The 23,629-nt window shown below is 41.2% G+C and overlaps 1 protein-coding gene across 3 annotated transcripts in view; it reads right to left on the minus strand.

Moving 5' to 3' along the window:
• The window catches only part of Cab39l (calcium binding protein 39 like), a 104,164-nt gene that overhangs the window by 28,726 nt on the left and 51,809 nt on the right, over positions 1-23,629 (minus strand). For all 3 annotated transcript variants that reach the window (XM_057785651.1, XM_057785652.1, XM_057785653.1), the window contains 2 exons: positions 21,692-21,856; positions 8,296-8,414 (listed from right to left, as the gene is read on the minus strand). In XM_057785651.1, coding sequence (XP_057641634.1) covers positions 8,296-8,414; positions 21,692-21,856 — 284 coding nt within the window. The remainder of the gene's footprint in view (positions 1-8,295; positions 8,415-21,691; positions 21,857-23,629) is intronic.

Raw genomic sequence — 23,629 nt, forward strand, 5'->3', positions numbered from 1 at the left:
ACACTGGAGAAGCAGAGTCAAAACAAGATTCTACCATGGTTTTACAGATTGATCATTTTTCATTTCAATCAAATTGGCACTAAGATCTAGTTTCAGTGCAAGGCCTACAGAGAAGACCTCTCAATGTCTCAGCTCTTGAAAAGGCACCGAGCGCAGTGTTCTCTGAGAACAGGATGGTGTGACACCCACAAAGAAACTGGCTTATCTTTCAAATTTACACAAGTTATGAAAGGGGATTTACAGCTTATTGTTCTTCTAGCTCTGGTTTTAATATGGATGTTTTGGGTTTAGTGGTGGATTAAGTACATAAATTATATTTGACACAGAAAGTATAAAATTTAAGGTGAAGGTTCACAACTTCCATTTTGAATGCCAATTCTGTTTATAAGCTCATTAAACTATAGATTTTGGGTCTGGTTTTTGATGTGTTTTTTTATTTATTTGCAAATGTTTTTATAATAAAGTTTATTTTAAAAATTTAAAATAAAAAATACCCACATAAATTAATTTTGTGGCAGATTATGTTTTCAGTAAATAAAATAAAAAAATCAAATGTCTGAAAGCCAAAACTAAATAATTCTTAAATAAAACTTAAAGAGGCTGGGGAGAGGGCTCAGTGGTTACAAGCACTACTGTACTTGCAGAGGAGCTGAGCTCGGAGCCCAGCATCCCTGTCAGATGTCTCACAGCAGTGGGCGGCTCCAACTCCAGGGGAAGGACAACACCTCGGCCTCCAGGGCACTGGCACTCACGTGCACATTCCCACACACAGATGCATTATACACATAACGATAAGTAAATATACAAACTTTAATATAGCTTATGAAAACTTACCCACTACTAATGCTAACATTTTGTTAAGTAATAAAAAACAATGTACCCTTTTTCATATGACTATATTATTTGCATGAAATTCAGATACAAAAGTAAAATTCCCTTTCCTACACTTCAGGAAGTAGGCTACTTTACAAAATTCAAATTGCCAAAAAACAAAACCAAAAAAAAAAAAAAAAAAAAAAAAACCAGTAAGGGAAATAACAAAAAAAATTCAGGGTGGTAGGGATTTAGTTTTACGTTTGCTAAATGAGAACCGCTGTTGAGTGCTATTTCAGTTTTCTGTCAGTAGCTCACGGCAGCACAAGTTGCCAATATGTTCAGATAGACGTAATTCTCTTTAGAACAGAAAGAGTGGCCATTTCTATTAGCAATCTCTTATGAAAGGAATTTGGAAATCAGCCTACTAGAATTCACTGCTGTTAGATACGAGATGTTATAAAGACGTAAAAAGGGGCATATTTTCTTAAATGTCAAGGAAAAAATAATAGTTACACTTACCTTATTACGAGTAAGAGTATTAGAGGCTATAAAATAAAGGCCAGTGGCCTAGAGCAGTGGCTCTCAACCTTCCTAATGTCGCGACCCTTTAACACGGTTCCTCATGTGGTGCTGACCCCGACCATGAAATTATTTCACTGCTACTTCATAGCTGCCATTTTGCTACTGCTATAAACTGTAAGGTAAATGTCTGATATGTCACACCGAAGGGGCCGTGACCCACAGGTTGAGAAGCACTGGCCTGAGGGAAGAACAGAACTAGATAAACACAGTATCTAGGACTAATTAAAATCTACACTCACTGGTAAGATATCTGTGACCCTACAGGATCTGGCTTGAGGCCACCAGTTTTCTGTCCCATCTCAGCCCTTGTGCCCGTAGAGGACGTTCTCTCGGGCGGAATGCCCCTCATACGTCTGGCAACACAATGCATCTTCCAGCACTTAGTTCAGTGCCCATTTCAGAGCCGTCCCTAACCTCACACCAGCACCCTTCCCATCGTGTAGTATCCTGTCACACGGTACTAAGTCCCGACAAGCCGGCTTCTGTCACTTCATTTCAAACAACTTCATGTCTGGGGATGTGTCCCACTGGCCCTTTTACATTTCCCTGTTCTTCCAGTCCCAGTGGGCGTCTACGTCCTGTTTATTGTTGTTACTTCCCCTCCCCCATGAGCTCCAGGGCCTAGCATGCTTTTCAGTGTAGGCACATGATGACTCCAACGACTCTCAGGCTCAGACTGAATCTACCAATACCAGAGAACTCTAATGAGAGTCCCTCTGCCACATACAAAGGCTGAATGATCTCCAGCCAACACCTCTCATTCCTGAATTTAGTTTCCAAGCTGAGACCATCTATAAAAAGTTTCCACTCCAAGTTTTGGGTATAATTAGTTCTATTTTTCCTTTCAGTTCAAGAAGTTTATTGGAACCATCTGTGATGCACTGATGGTTTATTTTTGAGAACCAAGAGAACATTTAAAAAGTACTCCACTGGGGAGAATACTTATCAATTCATCCCAGGAGTTTATCCCCAACAGTGGAAAATGTCATTCTCTGACACAGCACTTCTTAAAGTAAGGAACACAGTGGGATGTTTGGGAATTTTCTGATTTTCCTCAATATTGTCTATGGGGTCCATAACTGACATACATTACTTCAACCTGACAATTCTGGTTTCCTAAGTTAATGCTTACTATATTAAGACATGTTCCATGCACCAAGCCTGTCTTAGGTTTCGAAATTAGTCTTTACCCTTCCTAATCTGTTCTATTCCTGTCACAGGGCCTGTGACTAACCACGCCACAATGGCTAGCCTAGGGCGGGTCACTGTTTTATAAAGCTGAATCATATCTTCCCTGATTTATAGGTGAGACAACCACAGTCTGAACCCGACTAGTTATGTCAGCATGGAGAAGGCGCACTACAATATATGCACGTTCATTATGGCAGCAGATCAGAAGATCCTTCTAAACTTACTTAAAGCAAAACGGAAGAGTGAGCGTCTTTAGAGACATCAACCTCAACTGACCAGAATCTCTTTCCCTGCTGTCTAGCATAGGCAGTGCAGGAGAAAAGACATCAATAGTCTCACCCACCACTGGATCCCATGTGTTAGAATAACAACTTGGCTGGCAAGATGTACCCATTGGTGCAAATAGTGGTATGATGGTTATGAGGATAACAAAACACTTTCTTTTTTTTTTTTTTTTTTAAATTAGATAAGAGGCCTGGTCCATACGAAGGATTTCAATGACTGGTATTGCAAAACTGGTTAAAAACCTATGGCCAGGGAGATCAAAGGCACTACAGGGAACACTTACTATTGCTATTAAATGGTCATACTGTTAAACTGCTTTCTAAACGTTTATTTATAACATGGATTTGTGTTCTTCTCAACTTGACTTAAAGAAGTCATTTTTTTTTTTTTTTTGCACTGCACAGCATTGAATGTAGAGTCTCACATCTGGTCAGGGTGCTGGGTATAAGAAACCCTAAGTGTTCAGCTGAAAATCTCTATGAGCTCTTCAACTCCCATCCAAGGTGCAGGGAAAAGTTAGAGAGTGGCCAGAGAGAACACAAGAGGTGATTGATGGGGAGGAGAGCTGTGGAGTACAGACTCCTGGACATGACATGACAGCAGCACACATCAATTCACAGAGCCTGTGGTTATTTGCATAATACCTGCATACGATCAAGCCAGTAAGAATTTTACTCGGAAGCCCCACCCTAGGCAAAGGAGCTAAAAGCGATTCATGGTTACTGAAGGAATGAGAGTCACTCTCTTTTGGGGATGCAACCACTGATAGTTTGCCCATGCTCCGTGGATAGTTCCGTATCTGTGTGCATGTGGATAGCATTAACTGGACTCAAGGTGTGATTTTTTTCTATATCATGGTGTTATTAATACCAAAAGGCATTCACTGATATGATAAAAATATTTTATATAAGTATACAACAGTTTTAAAGAATAAAAAGCATTACTAAAATAAAAAGGATAAAAAGAGCAAATGTTTCAAATGGTAATGAGTGCAATGACAATTACATAGAAAGTGCCAGAAGAAAGATCTTGTGTAAGAGCATCTCAAGAACAAAGACTGTATTATACAAAAGAAAATGACTTGTTGTTACTGCTGGGGACAAACAATGCCATGTGACAGCCGTTGGCAAATGTCTCATAAAATGCCATTACTGAACACTTTACCTACTTAATAGTCCAAAAGATCTACTTCTAATCTGGAAGCATTTGCATAATTTAAAAATAATTAATTACCTTGGTCCACTGTGAAGGGTTAGGAATGGTAACAATTCAATGTAAGAACTGGGAGTCCAGACTAATTTCTCTAAGAACTATTCTTCATCAAAGAACCAGAGGCCAGATCTGTGTCTGGAGATGTGAAGTTGGGTCTAGTAGATCTTCTTGCATCAGAAAGCAAAGAAGTTCTTTCAGAATGTTTTGGTGAGGTGAAAAGACTGTGTCCAGAAAAGGCCACAGTTCATTCAATGTTAAGAAAATTCTGCACAATATTGAGCTATGAGGAATATTTCATCAGTTAATAAGATGCCAGATGGGCATGCTTGTATATGTAGAGAAGATAGAGGTAGAGACAGATGCAGACAGGGAGAGAGGAGAGGCAGAGAGTCACTGACACCAATGTAAGTTTCGAGGACAATTACTTATCCAAGCTGAACATGAAAATAAGTATTTATTCTGCCTTTCTGATATGAATTCTACTTGAAAATAACAGTTATAGTGTATGAAAGTTATTTTCTTTTAGAAAACTAATTAACAAAGGACTGATTTTGAAAATTACTTTCTGTGACCCCTAGCAAAATAACTAAATTAGACAATGCTTATCACTGGTTGATAAATAGATCAATGCAAGGATGGACAGAAAGCCTTATAATTAACTAGATGCTACCATCTGAGCCCAGGACCCAGTCTCAGCATCTTTAGAGGGATGTCTACTGATGTGATGAGAATGTTGACTACAGGGAACTACCACTACAATACTACTGCCAAAATAAAAGCTCAGTTTGAATCTAATAAAGTCTTTAAACAGTCTTTAAACCTAGTCTAGAAGCAAGTAAAAATGGAAAGATTTACTATTATTTTAAAACTTCTTTAATTCGGGCTGGAGAGATGGCTCAGCGGTTAAGAGCACTGACTGCTCTTCCTGAGGACCCGGATTCATATCCCAGCGCCCACATGGCAGCTCACAACTGTCTGAAAATTCAGTTCCAGGGGATCTGACACCTTCACACCAATGCACATAAAATAAAAGCTAAATAAACCATAAAAAAATTAAAAAAAAAACTTCTTTAATTCAATATTATGGGGAGGGGCAATCCATATGCCATGCATAGAGGGGTTCCTGGCTTTAGTGTCAGGCTTGTACAGCAAGCACTTTTACCTTCTGGCCACGCCCATGCCAGATTATGTAACAATTTAAATTACTCTATAAGAACGCAGCGTGGCAACTCCACAACAGAAGACACTGTCAGGACAATCACTTATCAACAGACTCATAGCACAGAAAGATGTGGACGGATGAGGTGTTGAGTGAGAGGGACTTAAAATTTTTTGGCTAACAAAAATCATAACCAAATACACTAAGCAGACCTTGTTAGGATACTTATTTCAATATGTGAAGTGTAGGGAAAAAACTATAAGGAAAATTGAGTGCAGGAAGGGTATTGGTTGTTACAGAATTTTATTAACTTTTAAATATATTGTGGATAGATGAAATTATCTTCCTTTTTGAGACACTTATCAAAGTGTTCAGAGATTTGCTTTTTAAAATACCTCAACTAAAAAGGTTGGGTGCCACAGAGACACTGACCTGAAACTCGTGGGAGCTCACAGTCTCTAGACAGACAGCTGGGGAGTCTGCATGGGACTGAACCAGGCCTTCTGCATGTGGAAGACAGTTGTGTGGCCTCATCTGTTTGTGTGACCACTGGCAGTGGGACCAGGATCTATCCCTGGAGAATGAGTTGACTTCTTAGAGCCCATTCCCTATGGTGGAATGAATGCCTTGCTCAGCCTTACCCTTTCTGAGGTGTGGATCGGGGGATGGCTTGAAGGGAGGTGGGCAGGGAGCAGGAGTAGGGGAAGGAAGGGGAACTGTAGTTGGTATATAAAATGGTGCACAGGGGAGAGATGGCACGCACCAAGCTAAGTACTGATGAGAACATAAGCTCTTGCATTTGTTACCTTTGCAGATGGCTGAAAATTTTTGCAATGAACTTAAAAACTAAGATTTGGGGAAATATGTGTGGTTTTAACATTAGATGGACCATCTCGTAGCTATGATTTCTTTATGGAACACTAAGAGAAGTTTAACAACCTCATCCGCAGCTGGAATGCCATCTGTCTCAGCCAGGAGAAAATTAATTTAGAATGAAATGGTTCTTTTAAAGGTCCTTTTCATAAAATGTGAGCTCTAAGTTCCTTATGTATCACATTTAGATTCTTCTTATTATACAAGTAACAATTTCTTTCCATGTGATATTCCTTGTGGCTCGACTTATGTTCAGTGTAGCATATTACCATTGAGCCCCTAAACAATGCCACTGTTTGATATACAAATGGACCAATCAAGTTATAGCCTAAATTTTCAATGACCTTCACAACAGGTAATTTAGTAAAAATGCTGACTTTAACAAAGGGCTAAACAGGAAGTGCCCCTTCTTCCTACATTGGATGAGTTAGAGCTATTCCAGCCAATGTGTCTCCTAATCCACCCTGTCCCCAGAAGCAGGAACAATTAAACTCCCCCTCCCCCTACTTAAGTCTGAATTGCCCTAGTGAATGAGAATTCCTGGAAAGAAGTGGTGTCTGCAGAACTGACTGGCTGAGGACTGCAGTGGTGTGGCGAGGCTTTTGTACTGCAGGTCTGAGCCTTATCTTGGGGTTGGATTTAGCCCCCAAATAGTCATTTTCTTGTTTACTTCTGTGTCAGAACACCCTGTGACTGACAGATGAAAACCTTTAGGAATCTATTGTCAGGAGCCATTTCTCTCCCCCTTCCCCCCAAATTATTATAGGGAGCATTGCCCTGAGGAGGTTGCAGAGGGCTCCACTTCCCAATTGTATTGAGAATTGTTTTATTGACAATGCCTATCCCACACCCAAATTAACTGTCAATAGAGAGCTAGCTGTTAGCGGAACCCGCCTCACACTCTAATTACCCAGAGAACTAGGTGTGTTAACTTGTGAACTCCTGGCAGAGGAATCGTGACCTGACCGATCATAACCTCTTGGCCTAAGTGATCGGCGTGGACCACGAGGAGGCAAGATCCCGTGCCCCAGCCCCCCAAACTTCTCATTCAGAGGATATATAAGCTGTAACAATGACTAATAAACGGAGGCTTTGACAAGAACTATGCTTGGCCTTCTTCCTCTCTCTTGCCCATGTCTTCTCAGGTAGCGCCTCTCCGGTACTCTGGAATACCGGACCTGCCAGGCGGGTTACACCCCTAGACTAAGTAATCCGCCAAGGCAGTCAACAATCTATTAACTTGATAAACCACTAGATTCCACCAACTCAAAAGCTAAGAATTACTTGTAATGCAGAAGTAAATGTATGATTTTTAAAACTCAATAAATAAATAAAAAAGAACGGCTGACATTGGGCAATGGGACTGAGGGATGGAGAAAGAAAGAGCTCCTGTTTGTTGGACAGCTGACTCTCAAACTGTGTATATGCCACTAACACAGTTAAATATGTACACATCGGCAGGGGAGGAACGCGACACAGGTGGAAAAGACTTCACGCGCCCACAGCTTGGAAACAAGAATACTAGGCAGTGAAATGAGCTGTGCTGGCTTGAGATACGGAACAGGAACAGAAAGGGAGCACAGGGGAGGACCGTCACCTGCTGTCTGCATGTCTCATGGCACCTAGAGCACCAATGCTGAGGATTCAGAGTGGCTTCAATATGCTCAAGACACACGTGTGAGTAGAGTTAGAAAGCAATAACCAGGAATTCCTGGAGTTCAGTGTTCCTCTCCCTCTTTATAGCTCTGTGTAAACATCTGTTTATACCCACAGAGATCATTTATCTCCACTACGACACGTTAGCTACTACAAGAAGGCTTAGCCCTATCGTTTGAGTTGGAGAACTAGAATATGTACGTGCGCCAGTGCATTTGTGTGTGCAATGATGGAACATAACATCATGCAAGCAGAAAAACAGTAATAGGGCAGTTATGCACAGGGAAGACGAGGAAGCAAAAGAAGTATATAGAAAGAGACATGGACAGCAAGAAGGCAGAGGAAAGAGAGGCAGGAAATGCAAACAACACTGACGAGGGGAGAGCACAGAGGAAGGATGTCCTCTAGGTTTATGCCATTTAGAGCCGGATCTGGAGGGCTGCTCTTACATTGCAGACACTGGGGCCAGGGGGCACACTGTATACTTTCGAACAGCTACGCCTGAGAAGCCAGGTACCCACCCTTTGAGGAGCATAGACAAGATGTGAGGGTGAGAACTGATGTACTCCACAGTAGGACTCCGTGCACCAATCTGTCTTCTCAGGATGTTGTTGAATATCTGGGTCACATCTTTTTTTCCCTGTTAAAGAGACATGTTACCATTAAGTAATACACTTTAAATGGATGAACTGCATGACATGGGGGATACAGACACACATTCTCATACAGATAGTGTCAGCCTACAGGAAATGAAGAAGCAGTAGGTTATTGTTTTCATGTATCTTCAAAGTCCACTCACTGGGTGCAACGCTTCACCCAGTGCACGCAGTGGGGAACTTGGCAAGCTAAAGTCCATTTGCACAACTGGAAATAGGAAGGCACAGATGGTTACAAAGTAGCAGCAAGAATTGAATTTTTATGCTTTTTATCCTTTTAGTTCTCCCAAGAAGAAAACAGTAACTGATATTTTTAAACCTCCATAAATGAGAGAAAATAGAACAGAAGTTAAAAATAAATAAAATGTGAGGGTCAAATTCTTCTTTCTTGACATATAATTCTGGGTAATACTATCCCTTCACTTTATCTACTCTTTTACCTTGGAGCCTTAAAAAACTATGTTTTAAATGAGATGTAAGTTTAAAATGCAAGTTTCCCCTATGTAATATATAGCTTGCATGTATATGTCTTATCTATGTGAAAACAGACCAGAGGAGGAGAAGAAACTTTTGGTCCCAGTTGACTGAGTGAGAACTACTGCCAATCTTGGAGAGAGAGGGCTTTTGAGTCCTCACACATCTTACCAACTGAGCTGAGCCTGATCCTCTAAAAGAATCCATGAGCTGGACCATGCTTCACATATAGAAAGAGGCAAGAATGACACCAATCATCCTGCTCGTTGTCTGTTAACTGACGGCCAAAGGCCCTGACAGTTACTCTGTGTCCCCTTCAAAGCATCTTCACTCTGCAAAACAGCTACCAAGAAGTGATGGCAGTCTCTTCCCCTAAGTTCCTCAATACCTCCCTTAGGCTTAGAAAAGTCCAGTGCCTTCTATTACATGGCCCCTGCCTGTTGCTTTGCATTTATGCATCAGGCTCTATTGCTTCCACCTGACCGTGTGACGTATGCTCACAGTCTTCAGTGTTCGTGCGCTCTGGCTCAAGTTCTCCTTGTGTCCTGCATGCTGTTTCACAGCTCATTTTCTACGACTCAATAGGGTATTCTACTCTGAGATGAATGTCCTTAATAATACCCTTTGCCTACAAGCAGATCTCTGAGTCTGAGGTCAGCCGGGTCTACAAAGTGAGTTCCAGGACAGCCAGAGCTGTTCCACAGAGAAACCCTGCCTCAAAAGCCCAAAAACCAGACCAAAACAACAACAACAAAAGGTAAACAAACAAACAAATAAAAGTGTATCATCAGATACATGGAACACCCATATATCTCTTATCATAAATAGGGAACTGAACCCTCTCATTTTTAAATTTGTCACTTTTCAATACAAAAGACACACTTAAAAAAAAGACCCAAAACCCAAAAATGAGATCAATAAGGTTATTCATTATTAACTCAGTCTTAAAACTGTTCCCGGCCTTTCCAGGAGCTCATATATTTCTAGTTGGCTTCCAAGTTGCTATAGCTAATGATAACTGTAACTTGTAATCCTTCTGACTGCACCTCCGAGTGCTGGGAGGATGGGCCTGCACCACCACACCAGACTGATGCAAGATCTATGATTAGGCAAAAAGTTCTTAGCTTTCACAGTAACAATATAAACGAAGTAATAAACTGACTTCATGCAAGTTTTTAATCTCTGGGAAGCAGAAACAAATAGATCTCTGTGAATTTGAGGCCATCCTGGTCTACAGAGTGAGATCCAGGGCAGCCAGGGCTATTTAGAGAGACCCTGTCTCAAAAGAATACACACACTAAAAACAATGAGGGGCTGGGGAGCACTGATTGCTCTTTCAAAGAACCTGGGTTCAATTCTCAGCACCTACACGGGTGGCTCACAACCACCTATAGCTCTAGTCCTAGAGGATCTGATACAACCTCTGTGGCCACTATCCATACATGGTGCACAGTCGTATGGGCAGGCAAAACATAATACACATTAAAATAAATAAAATTAAAAAAAACACAAACAAACAAGCAATGCTGAAACCAAAATAACAACCTTTGTTCTCAAAAAGTTTCTGTCAATAAGATGAAAAGATAGGATAGAGTGGGGAAAATACTGTAAAAAGCATCCACAACAAAACACCAGTAGCTGGAGTACAGACTTAACGGGTGAAGACATGAAAGATACTTCATTCACCAAAGAGGCCATATAGCTAAAGACAGGAACATCATTACCTTCAGGAAGTATAAGGCAAAAGCATCACGAGATGTATATTACCCATTCTGACAGATATGGCTGAAATGAAAACTAAAGACAATGGGAAATACAGCAAAAATGAAGAAACTCACACTAACAGAAATGTAAAAGATGGGGCAGGGAGATGGTTTGGTGGATAAAAGATAAATGCACTTGCTGAGGGCCTGAGCCTGAGTCTGATACTCCCAATCACGGAGGGAGTGGTGCAGGAGAACTGACCATACAGCCAATCCACTATACCAATAAAGCAACCTTGAATCAAAGGATGGGGTCAATGATTGGCTCACCAGGAATAGCCATAAAGTTCTTGGAGGGTTTAGGAGCCCCTTCCCCAAGAGGAGGAGGGAGAGGAGTTCTGGGGAGTTTCTGCTGCTGGTGGTTCAGAAAAACATGTGGAGAGAGGGTCAATCACTCTGCTTTCACTGGATTTTTCAGGTCTTTATTTCAATTTCTGACTTACGAGGTTTTATTATACTAGAATAAATTGGGTAATCATTACATGTAACAGCCTCATAGGAGAGAACCCACTCCTGAAAGTTGTCCCGACCTTCACAGGAGTGGGCTGTTGCAGGTGTGTCTGAGCACACATACAAAAATAAAAATAAATATGAAGTGTTAGAAAGGAAATGTAAAACATTTCAGTGTTTTTCTAAGAAACACATAACTAGCTAGCCCATCAGGCACTTAGGCAATCATGATGGAGGAAGAAGTACATGCATTACCCGACGGTGATGCTCGTGCATTACTTGTAGTAGCTGAGCTGGAAAGAGCCCGGAAATTCTGCAGCAGTCAAATGGTTAAACAAACTGTGGTCATTCAGCAGCCAGAGTAATATATAGATTTAGTTTAGTAACTTCAATGGATCTTGAGAAATTTTTCCATTATGAAAAACCAGAAGAAGGTTCCACACTAGAAAGCTCCATCTATATGAGGATTTTGAAATAATCGAGTTCTAGAATGGAGAACAGTCTAGTTTGAACATCTATAAGTCAGGGATGTCTGTGGTAACCGAAAAGATCCACATTAGATGTTGTCAGCAATGACATCCTGGCTGTGTCACAGTTTTGCAGGACTTTACTCTCCCGAAAAGAAGGTGAGGTCCACAGAAGTTCTCGGACCCATTCCTTACATACAAGTAATTAACTACTTCAAAACAAAGAGGCTAAAAAACAAAGAGGTGAAATTTTTAAAAGGCATTTTTCTTTGTTGATCATGTTTTAAATAACAAAATTCAGCTCTGTTTTTATGTAGACACAAAGAACTTTATCCTAGTTTATATTATGCTATAATAAAGGTATGGTAGCTCACAACCATGACCCTAGCCTGAGCTACATAATGAGTTCCAGATCAGCTTGAGCTACACACTGAGACTGTCTCAAGAAACAAATCAACAAAATAACTAAGCAATAAAACACTTAGTAACGACCAGTGTTGTCGGTCTAGCCTGACAACCTAAGTTCAATCTTGGAAGGAGAGAACCAACGTCTGCAAATTGTCCTTTGACCTCCCTAGTTTTGCTGCAGCACACACCCACAAATACAGGTGCTAAAAACTGTGGTCTAACTAACTAGTAGAAGTAAGGAATTGGAATATCAAAATATCAACAGATGATTTAAGATCCGAAATAGCTACAGTTAGTTTTCCATTGCTGTCACTTTCTTTCAAAAATATTAAGAAATTAGGGCAGAAGAGGAAAAGAGGGTGGAAAAATTAAGTGTGTGTGTGTGTGTGGCGGGCTGTTGGTTGATTTAGGGGACTGAGAAGACAGGGAAATAAAAACTCAGTACTGTAAAAGCAAACTGTTTCCTCCTTTAAAGTAAGTCACCATACCCAAATGCAACTTTAATAATTAAAAAAAAAAAGCAGGACTCTTGAGAGCCTGTGATGTACTTGGAGGAGAAGGACTGCGAGTCATGCCCTAGCCCCATCCTACCCCCACTATGGGAGGGGAGCACTTCAGTCCATAAAAAATGTCCATAGTACCTGAACTTCTTTTATGGACGCTGTAAGTACTATATTCGTTGTATTAAAGAGGCATTTCTGTAAGCATAAATGTAGCTTTAAATGAGAGCAATCCTGTGGTATGCAAATCTTCCTAGACTCTGCAGGGCAATACTGTGGACTAAATGCCAGCCCTGTTCGAAATGTCCCAAGACTCTGTTTTTCATACCTCCCAGTAAAATGCCACAAGAACATTTCCACACAGCATCTCGGTGAACAGCAGCAATGAAGCTCCACAGAGCTCTGTCCAACTTTCACACAGAGGGAAGCATTCTTCCAGTTCGTTAGCAAGTATGCGCAGAGGCAGAGGGAAGCCCTGTGGGTAACAAGTTTTGCTACCAGAGAACACTTCTCAAACCACACCAGAGGGTCCAGATAAAGAGAATTAGAGAAAATGGGAATGCAGAAGTTGTCAGAGAAGTAAAAAAATAGAAAACCACTAACATGTTGTGGATTATAAGGAAGCTACATCCTAAAAATGAACCAAAATTATGCAGTAATTTAGGATTACATATTAATTAATAGATTTTCAGCCTAAAGAGCACTTTTCAAGCAGGGTTTCGCTATAGCTTTGGAGCCTGTCCTGGAACTGGCCTTGAACTCACAGAGATCCGCCTGCCTCTGCCTCCTGAGTGCTGGGATTAAAGGCACGCACCACCACCGCCAGGCTCTGAAAAGCACTTCTTAGCTGGCAAATCCATAAAAGGTCGCAGCTATTTGTTTAATGAATTAATGAATGACAAGCAAGGGAGTATTGACTGAAATCAAACAATAAAATGAGCAAAGGAGTAAAATGGTCAGAGTAACTGCTGGGAAGTGCAGAGACAAGAAATGAGAGGAGAGGGTTAGAAAATACTTGCTTTAAAATCGCGGGCGCTGACGTATAGACAGCATGAACACAAAGGATTCCTGGGTCAGCAGGATGGTTCAGCATGTAAAACGTTTGCTGGGAAGCCTGACGACCTGAGCTGGATCCTTGAAACTCCACAAAAACGGAAGGAGAGAAAGAAGTCCATGAAGTTGTTCTCCTGTCCCCACACACATGCTGCGGCGCGCATGTCCATGCACTCACACAATAATAAGGAAAATAAAAGTATTCTTCAAAATTCAGCTATCAAATAAAAAAGGGACAAAAGACCCCCCACTTTCTAACAGATATCATGGAAAATAAACACAGGAAAAGAAACCATTCTTATTAGTTATTAAGGAATTGCAAAGCAAATCGGCAGTGAGAGAACACTAGCACCTGACCAGATAAATGAAAAGACAGAACCAAACAGCAACACCAAGCCATCTATCTCACTCATGGGCACGTTGTCTACGGGAAAAGAAAATCTGTTTTCATATTGAAAAACACTCTACACAAATGGACATACAGCTTTCCTTGTAAATGATAAAACTGGAAACATAGCAAGTAACCCCCAGGGAGGGATGAATGTCCAGTGCAACATCCATACAATGAACCCATCAATGAGAAAGAGTCTGGAAAAGGCAATGGCTGAGGAGAATCTCAAGGGTGTCACACTGACTGAGAGTGAGTTAATACGCCTTCTCAGAGAGAAATCACTACACACTTAGAGGCTAACAAAGGGAAAAGCTCTTCAGTAATAGCGTATGCCCTGCTCTGGCTGGTTCTCAGAGAGGAGCCAGCTAAAGCGAAGATGGCATTAACTTAGATACATTTTAGGCTTACACATTCCACATATGCTACCAGCCTTAAATCTCTCTTAGGTGCAGGCCTCAGGTTATACTTTGAACAATGTTTGAACAATGTCATCCTTGAACTTTGAATACTTTGAACAATGTCATCCTTGGTTTATTTGCTGCTATTTTGATGAGACTTGGTCTCAAAAAAGGTATAGTAACAATAATCATAAAGATTTCTAAAATAATTCTAAAAGTATAAAGAAAAAACAATTGTAGCCCACATATAAAAACACATGCTATAAAGACATAGGTAAAAAAAGTTTTCTGCGTTTTTTTCTTTATTCTGGGAGGGGTCACAAAGGTGAGGGGTGGACCTGGGAGGCCTGGGAAGTGTGATTGTAGTACATCACATGACATTCCCAAATCATCACTAAGAATATTACAGAGACAGGAGACTGTCACCCTGGCCACCTGGGCAGATGGGAGACAGGAAGGAAGCTCTCAGACTTGTTCCTTAAGCGCATACACCACTGCAGCTCCTCTTGCCTACTTGGCAGAACGAGGCTTCTCCTGGTGAGAGTACAGGGTACTTCTTGGTAGACCAGGCCTTAGTGGTGTTTGTGACCCTGCCACAGCCCCTTGATGTTGTAATAGGAACGGCAGGGCTGCGTCCCCGGCACCCAGCCGCCCGCATGGCTAGCTTATGCCCCGAAATAATTACATGGAAACTGTATTTTTTTAATCACTGTCTGGCCCATTAGCTCCAGCCTCTTATTGGCTAGCTCTTACATATTGATCTAACCCATTTTTATTATTCTGTGTAGCCCCACGAGCTGGCTTACCAGGGAGGATCTTAACCTGCGTCTGTCTGGAGTGGGAGAATCATGGCGACTCCTGACTCAGCTTCTTTCTCCCAGCATTCTCTTCTGTTTACTCCACCCACCTAAGGTTTGGCCTATCAAATGGGCTAAGGCAGTTTTCTTTATTAGTTAACCAATGAAAGCAACAGATAAAATACAAGAACCACCTCCATCACCTTGATTTACCTCTTAGAGGCTGTCCTCTGATATGAGGACAGAGCTAATGGGAACTCTAAGCCAAGGCTGTCAGCAACCCTGAATTTTAATTACAGTACAGACCTTTCCTTCCCAGTTTTTAACGTGTCTAGTTATCTTCTAGTCACACAGGAGGCAGCACCCCTTAGGCAAATTCTACTTTGTATAACTTTGTATTTTCTTTTTTTTTTTTTTTTTTTTGGTTTTTCGAGACAGGGTTTCTCTGTGGTTTTGGAGCCTGTCCTGGAACTAGCTCTTGTAGACCAGGCTGGTCTCGAACTCACAGAGATCCGCCTGCCTCTGCCTCCCAAGTGCTGGGATTAAAGGCGTGCGCCACCACCGCCCGGCTCTAACTTTGTATTTTCTAAGCAAGTTTCTTAGCCCTTACAGCATTACTTTTACTATTTCAAGCTTCTCCTGCATCAAGAGAAGCCAGACTTGGAAGGGCTGCACACGGTTTCTGTTTACATGACTTTTCTGTGAAGGTAAAAATGGGGTTAGTGCTGTATGGTAAACATTACCAGGGCAAAGAAGCTGAGGGTAGGAAAAGGGTCTAATTGGCCAAGGGCAGAAGGAAACCTTGGGTGTTAGAGCTATCCACCATTACAGACCAAAGCACTAAAAAGGGTGGCTGTCACTTATAGCTGTTATGGCTTGTGCCCACCGAGTTCATGCTGAAGTTCGTTCAGAAGTAGTGGGTGCTGGAAGGTGGGGACTGGTGGGGTGCTAGACAGGTGGACAGAAGCCTTGTCATATGCTAATGCTTTTCTTGCAGGGATGGATTAGCCACCTCAAGACTTGGGTTTCCTTTCTCCCTCCACATGAGGCTATGTTCCTTCTGCTTCCTGGAGAAATTAAATTAGGATAAGGTCCTTAACCAAAGCAGAAAATATTGATTCCTAGACTTGCTCTTGAACTTTTCAGCTAAATAAGGTTCCTTACAGGTCATTCATCATTCGTTCAACAAATAACTGCTGGTGAATTATCCAATTTCAAGTATTCTGTTATTCAAAAATAACAACAAAACAGACTAACTGTAACAGTATTGTGGTACTACGATTTTTTTTTTAAAGGGCTGAAATCTTGGTAAAGTGTTCATGAGGACCCAAATCCAATCCCCAGAACCCATGTAAAGGCAGATGGATGGAACTGATTCTACAAAGTTATCCTCTGACCTCCACAAGGATGGTATGGACTGTCAGGTTTTATGATTTCAGTTTTTCAAAGTAATAAAATCAAAAGCAAAGAATGGCTTTAAATAGGGCCAGAGAGGAGGGAAATATGTTTAGGGACTAAAGTTTTTCATAAATTTTGTACAATAAAGCATCTTACTGAAATGATGAGGAATCTGTTTTGTGGGGCTTTCTACCATGGTGAAGCTACATATAAAGGAAGAGGGTCTGAAAGCCCCCACTGTGCCAGGCAGTCATGGTTACCATAGCAGCTGCATGCTCTGGGACTCTGAAATCTCATGATCTAGTTAATTTAACCTTGAACTGGTTCATCCTGGTTCTGTGTCGAGAACTAGTACTATTAGAAAGAGTTAAATAGCTTGAAAAATGCTTTCTTCCAGCTTATCACCAGTTCTTTCCTTGAATGTGTAACACCAGCGAGCAACAACCAGTCAAGAGCTTATGCTATTCTTGTCAACCAGCCCAACTGTACCAACCAGTTCTCTGCACTCTCCTTTTGTTCCACGTAACGCTGGCTCTTCAGGTAGCTCTCCTCATCTTGGCTTGAAACCCTTCGCTCACACACTCTTGTTGACAGTGGCTTGTTCCCTTGCATTCTAGTTTGACAATAGTAAGAAATGACCGCTATATCACAGTGTCATTTTCTGCCACTTTGAGTTGCTTTCTCATTCAGCCTGAACACTCGATTTTTGCACCCACCCCTATGTGGCAACGCATACCTGACTTTAAAACAAATGCATCAGTCCTGCCAAGTAATAAATTTTTAACCTCTTGATCCCTTATCACCTTGCATTACCAGAATATAAAATGACCTAAAGCTATGTCTTAAGTAGTGGCCAAACTTCAAAAGACATAGTTCTAAGTTTAATCTTGAGCTCACAATATCAGAGGTCTTGCCATTTGAGTCATAAGTGCCATGTTTTCTTTTGTAACACAGGGTCTAACGATGTTGCCTGGCCTGGCACTTAATGTGTATGCTAAGCTGGCCTCAAACTCACAGAGTTCCGGTGTTTCTTCCTTTTGAATACTGGTACTAAGAATAAGACGGACCTACCAGTTACAAAATGGCACCTTATCACTGTTTTTCGGAGAGAATACAATAAACTTTCTGTTGTCTTTCTTGAGGAGGCTGATCCTGCCGCTGAGGTTGGGGCTCTTGGAGCAACGGCAGGAAGTAGCAGTGGAACTGCTCATGGGAAATTCACGTCCTAGGATTCTGACTAGTGTTACTGGATCCTTTACAACGAGCTCCAGTGAACAGGCTCACTGCAGTTTCCCCAAAAGGAAAGAGCATGCCACAGTCCCCTTGCTGGTCCACGAGAGTTCAGCAGCATCACAAAGAAGGTCTGGGAGGTCACCATCCTCCAATCTGTATCCCAGGATGCTCTGTAGAACCTCTCTGTCAGTACAAAACATGCCTACGCTCCTTAGTCTCTCACTGCCTTACAGACAGTACAATACACATCCTGTAAGCTCAGTCAGTATGTGCAACTCTTCATGTTCACCTGACTGAGATAGATGCTGGCAACTACTCTGGACACCCCATGACTCTTCCCTTCCTATTTACACTGCTTCTCAACCTCCAGACTCCAGGGCCAGTCCATGGTCTAACTGAATGACGTTCTCAACCTCCAGACTCCAGGGCCAGTCCATGGTCTAACTGAATGACTTTCCTGCCCTATTTTCCTTTTCCTTCACTTACGATCAGCTGTCACTCAAACTTACAGTCTGAATAAGGCAGTCTCCAGGTCTTTCTTTCACTGTGCTCCAAAATGGGCTCTGTTCTAATGGGGTCCAGGAAATGTCTGGAGGTGTTGAAGGGAAAGCTGCATCAGAACCCCTTGGCTCTATCAGTCTTCTGAATCTAGTAAAGATAGGTGGGTCCTTCCTTCCGTCCCTCCCTCAACCTTATAATATACTCACATGCTTCTTTTCTGTCAGCAAATTTAATTTAATCCTTAAATTTAAGGATTAGATAAGAATTTATGGCTGAATAATGAGATTTCTTTTTTATACTTAGGTCTGTCTTTTCGCTCTTACTTACTGATGGCAGAATCTTCTCCTCTTGTCCCATTCCCTACAGGTCACTTTCCTCTGGATTCTTAAAGGAGAAATGAATTTGTCACATATTCCTGCATTAGTCCCAGATGTCAACTCTGATGTCAGTGTGAGCTCTGAATCTCTGTCTCCCAGTTTGCAAACCTTGTTAACTGTCTTAACAGGTAATCTCATCCTTCTGAGAGTAGAAAACCATTCTGGGTCCTTCCCTCAACATACACTATTCACACCAGTCCCTATGAAAGGCTCCAGGACAATAAGGGTGAAGCCCGGACCCATGAAAAACATCTTCAATCTACCCAGTCATCATTTTCCTTATACTCCTTCCTTTCTGGTGGTGTTCTCAAGCCTTCTCTTTCCGTGTTCCAAATGCTTCTCTTCTGCTAAAAAAGACTACTCTCCTGTTTCTGTTACCGTTCTCTGAAAGGGGTAGCTAAGTCCACTGCTTTCCTTCCAGTCATTGCAGAGACTGTATACAACTAATTTTACAACTAACAACCTGCCTCATGCCCACCACGGCGGACTCTAAACAAAAGTTCATACTTTTGTTGTTCCTTTCCCCTCTCTCTGCAAGGAATGTTTCTTCCCCTGGGTTATCTGGCAAGAATAGAGCCCATCCCTAAAACAGTAATTTTCCTCCCAGTTATACAAACATCAGAAATTCTAGTCAAATGCCTGCTGTGCTCTTCAAAGACACACGGTGAAAGAGTTCTCCTTTTGGGAAATGCTCTAATCACCATTCAAAAGAGGCTGAATTGTCTACCAAATAATTTATTAATTCCTTAAGAAAAATGGCTTATTGATTTTTTTTTTTTTTTTACAGTTTTCTAAGTAGCCCTAGAACATCTGATCCCCTCAGCCCAGCCTCCTTTCTGAATGTTGAGGTTATAAGTGTACAATTGTGACTGGCCAGGATACCTTCTTTTATTCTATCCTATATTCAACCAACCAACCAACCTAAGATTAGTCCCTTTCCAGAGGGCTGCTGGAAAGAATATGACCAAGAGAAGGCGCAGAACAACATGTTCAAAATGCTATGTAACACTGGATGAAGTGCACCAAAGACAATTTCAGGTGCCTCACAGCTTTGTTTAGCAGTAGCTCAGTTGTGGGAAACACAGTTCTAGCATCCAAGGCACTTTCAAAACAGAAGGGGCTTCTGAATGCTACCCATGAACTGAAAGACAAGGGTTAGGGGTTCTGTATGGTTAGAATACATTTTGAAACAAGGAAGAATTTTATCAAGCAGTCATTGGCTTGAATTGATACTCTGGTCTGAAGAAGGAACGGTGTTGCCTCCAGGCTGCAGGGCCTTGCCTGCGGTTCACGGAGATGCGTAGCACATTCCCGTAAGCAGGCTAGGAAAGTTGGAGAGACCGCCTCCATCCTCACAGCTCTGTGTGCACGTGACAGGATGCATGTCTTTACGTACTGTCAGAAGTTCGAGACCAGCCTGGTCTACAAGAGCTAGTTCCAGGACAGGCTCCAAAACCACAGAGAAACCCTGTCTCGAAAAAAAAAAAAAAAAAAAAGAAGTGTTATCAGTTCCCGTCATTGCGCTACAGAGACGAGAAGATTTGGGCTAGAAGAGTTCATTTACTGGCTGTACAATGAGCAGCAGAGGCTGGACTCTGGACAGCTGCATCAGCAAGCCAAGTGTTTTCCACTATGCCATGCCTCTACTATGTTCATACCATATAATTTTAAACTAAATAAGAAACATTTACATATATGAACATAGTAAAGGCATGCTTTGATTCCATGCACAGCCAGGGTGAAAAGGAAAATGAGAACAAGTGGAGGAAGGTGGAGATTTCACAAGTCAAGCCCAAGAAACAGAAGACACTATGGGTCAGAAAATGTCAGATGGAGAAATAGAATAAGGGAGAGAGAGAGACAGCCAGTTGTATCTGAAAGGAAGAATGAGTTGAAGCCGGGATTCTTTGAGGCCCTTCTCCAGCACACCCTGATTTTATACCCCACCAGTCTTGTCTGCACTTTTTATGTCCATCTTATCTGTTCAGGGAGCTGTGGGTTAGTTTTCCACAGATTCCTAGAACCCTGACCTTATGTCAGCTGAATCACTGTAGTTAATTTTTTTCTGTTTGTAAACAAAGATAATATCAATTTGCTTTAAAAAAAATCTGCATTATCTTCTGTCCATAAAAAGCAACAAAAAACAAACACTTACCTGATACTACCAAGTATACTGGTAGAAAGAAAGAAATAGGAAAACAGGCTGACTACCATCTAAACAGTGGATATACAAACCTGCCACAAATATTGCCATTGTTCACTATTAGATAAGGTATAAAATAAATAATAACATATAATAATTAAATGCTTATAACATACTTACTGCTTTATTTTATCTAATTGCTTGGTAAATTTGGTTAAACTACTTTCAAAATGATGTCAAAACATACGACCATATTGGCATTTTATAAATTATTGGTTTGGTATAGTATTTTAATGAGAATAGGCTTGATAATACAGTCTTTGGATCACAGATGCAGCTTAGCAACTTCATGGCTTTAGGAAGATTACTTAAAATCTTGAGTTTTGGGTTCTTTATCTATACCATGGGATAAACAGGGCCAATGAGATGGCTCAATGAGAAAAGGTTCCTGTGCCTGATGACCTGAGTTTGACCACCTGATCCCACAAAGTGACAGGAGCGAACCCACTCCAAAGAGTTGTCCTGACATGGATTAGGACACACAACTTCCTGCACGCACACACACACCCCAATAAATAAATACAATTTATTTGCCATAAAGGTCATTCTAAGAATGAGTTGTGTGCTTGAAATTGTACCTTGTGTACAAGTAATTGTTATCTCCTGTGAACAGTGGTCACTGACCCAGCTGTAGAAAACTTAATCACAGTTTGCCTTTTTGCCTGCTAATGAGTCTGACTATAAAGGTTTTATGAAAGCTGATTGTACCATATGTGGACATTAACTGTCTTAAGTGCGAACTTGTTTACTGCTAAGACCCAGGAGGGACATCAGTCATTGTAAGTCAAATACAGACGCTCACTAGTTACTCAAGAAGAAGGAGGGGCAGCCTCGGACAGAGCCTTCACCTCAAAGTCTATCAGCTGCAGGTCAGCTATCAGTGTCACCAGCAGTCCACTGCTGTAGAGTTCCTGTGCCAGCTGGGCCACTGCCTCTGTAGGGGGTTCCTTGTCATTTGTACCACACAGAATCTCCTTCATTGCTTGCAGAGACTTCGACACTTCTTCTGAAGCCTAGTGACCAGAAAGCATGTTAACAGTTAGAAAGAATACAAATTTTAGGTTGTAAGAGAGCACACAACACGCACACAACACACACACACAGCAAACAACTTCCAACAACAACAACACACACACACATACACACAAACATTTCTTGGGCCTTGTCTATTTATAACCAAAGATCATTTTCTGACTATAAATAAACAATAGCAGCAACATTAGTAGGAATTGCTTTCTTTAATCTTGAAAAAAAGTTACTAAAATTTATGTAAAAAGATTCCTTATATTTCCTCTTAGAAATATAACTGAAGTCTCAATATTATTCAGTCTAATTTGAGACAAGCTAAAAACAAAGTGTATTCTTGAAAAGTCGAGTGTTTTCAGGAATTACCAAGTGCTACAAAGTTTTTGCTACAATTTCTCAATAGCTCCCTACTCTCTTGGTCTTCCAACAGTCCAGGCATAAACCCCCAAGTTGTTGTATACAACTCATAAGCTTTTGACATGTTTACTCCTCCTACACAGTCGTATTTCTTCTATTTGTAAAACTTGTATCGGTTTACTACAGTTCAAGCACAATAAGCAGAACTAGAGAGGCAGAATGCAGCTAGTGTCAAGTTGTGGAGTGGGATGTGAGGAATGACTACGAATGGGTGTGGGTTTCTTTCGGGAATGATGGAAATGTTCTTGATTAAATAGTGGGGATGGTTGCACAATCTTGTGAGTTGTAAAAATCCATAGTTGAGAAATTATATGGTATGAGAATTCTACCTCAAAAGCCCTCATTAAACTAGTACAGTTGACAAAAGAAAGACTAATTTAGTTAACAATTTGTGTTTCTATTTTTAAAAGTTTATTTTTGGTTGATTTTATATTGCAAGTATCACATCACCAAAAATGAGAAGAAAATGAATGGAATAAGATGGGATTACAAAAAACAACTTCTGTCAGCATGGCACTACTTTTTAAAAGGCATTTCTCAAATTCTTTAGCTTATTACAGGCTTAAAAATACCTATAAAGAAAAGCTCTCTGCTATCATGAGTCCAAGCCAGGAGACCATATTTTCAGCACCCTGTCACCTTGTGCACCTTTTTATACTTCATGAGATTACAGTAATTTGGATTTTAAATGTTCCCCAAAGGCCCATGTGTTCAGTGTGGCAATCCTGCGGGTGGCAGGGCCTCAGGGGAGGTCTCTCCTAGTCACTGAGAATATGCATTTGAATGGGATTGAGGGATGGCCATATGATCTTTTTCCTTTCCCATCCCAGCTACAAGCTCTGTCACAGGTTCCCTATATGATGATGGGCTGTCCCTACAAGAGGCCCCAGAACAATGTGGCCGATTGATCATAGACTGAAGTTTCCAAAACTCGGAGAATAAACTTTGCCTTTGTATAAGCAAGTAACCTCAGGCATAATGACTGTTTCACCTTTCTCTACTTTCCTTACCTTTGTGCTGCTGTAAGCCCTCTCATTTGGAAATTTAAGGAAGACCTGTACCTTACACACTCCTTTCACTCAGCTTCCCTTGGGGGAACTCCTCTCTGCCGCTGCATGGAGGTAGCAGTTCCTCAAGTGCCCAATCTCTCCTCCACTCACGGCTGGGTATGCTGCAACGTCTTTCTTGGTCCTATTGTTTTTGTGAATTTGGGGGCTGTTCTCATTAAGAAGCCATGGACTACAACACATTCACATGTGTTTCTCCTGGTGTGCTGTTGTGGAATATTATTTTAACTAGGCAAAGATATGTTGTATGTGTTTATGCTGCAGAATATTCCTTAA

Source organism: Chionomys nivalis, chromosome 12 (assembly GCF_950005125.1).
Source record: "Chionomys nivalis chromosome 12, mChiNiv1.1, whole genome shotgun sequence".
Taxonomy (NCBI): Eukaryota; Metazoa; Chordata; class Mammalia; order Rodentia; family Cricetidae; genus Chionomys; species Chionomys nivalis.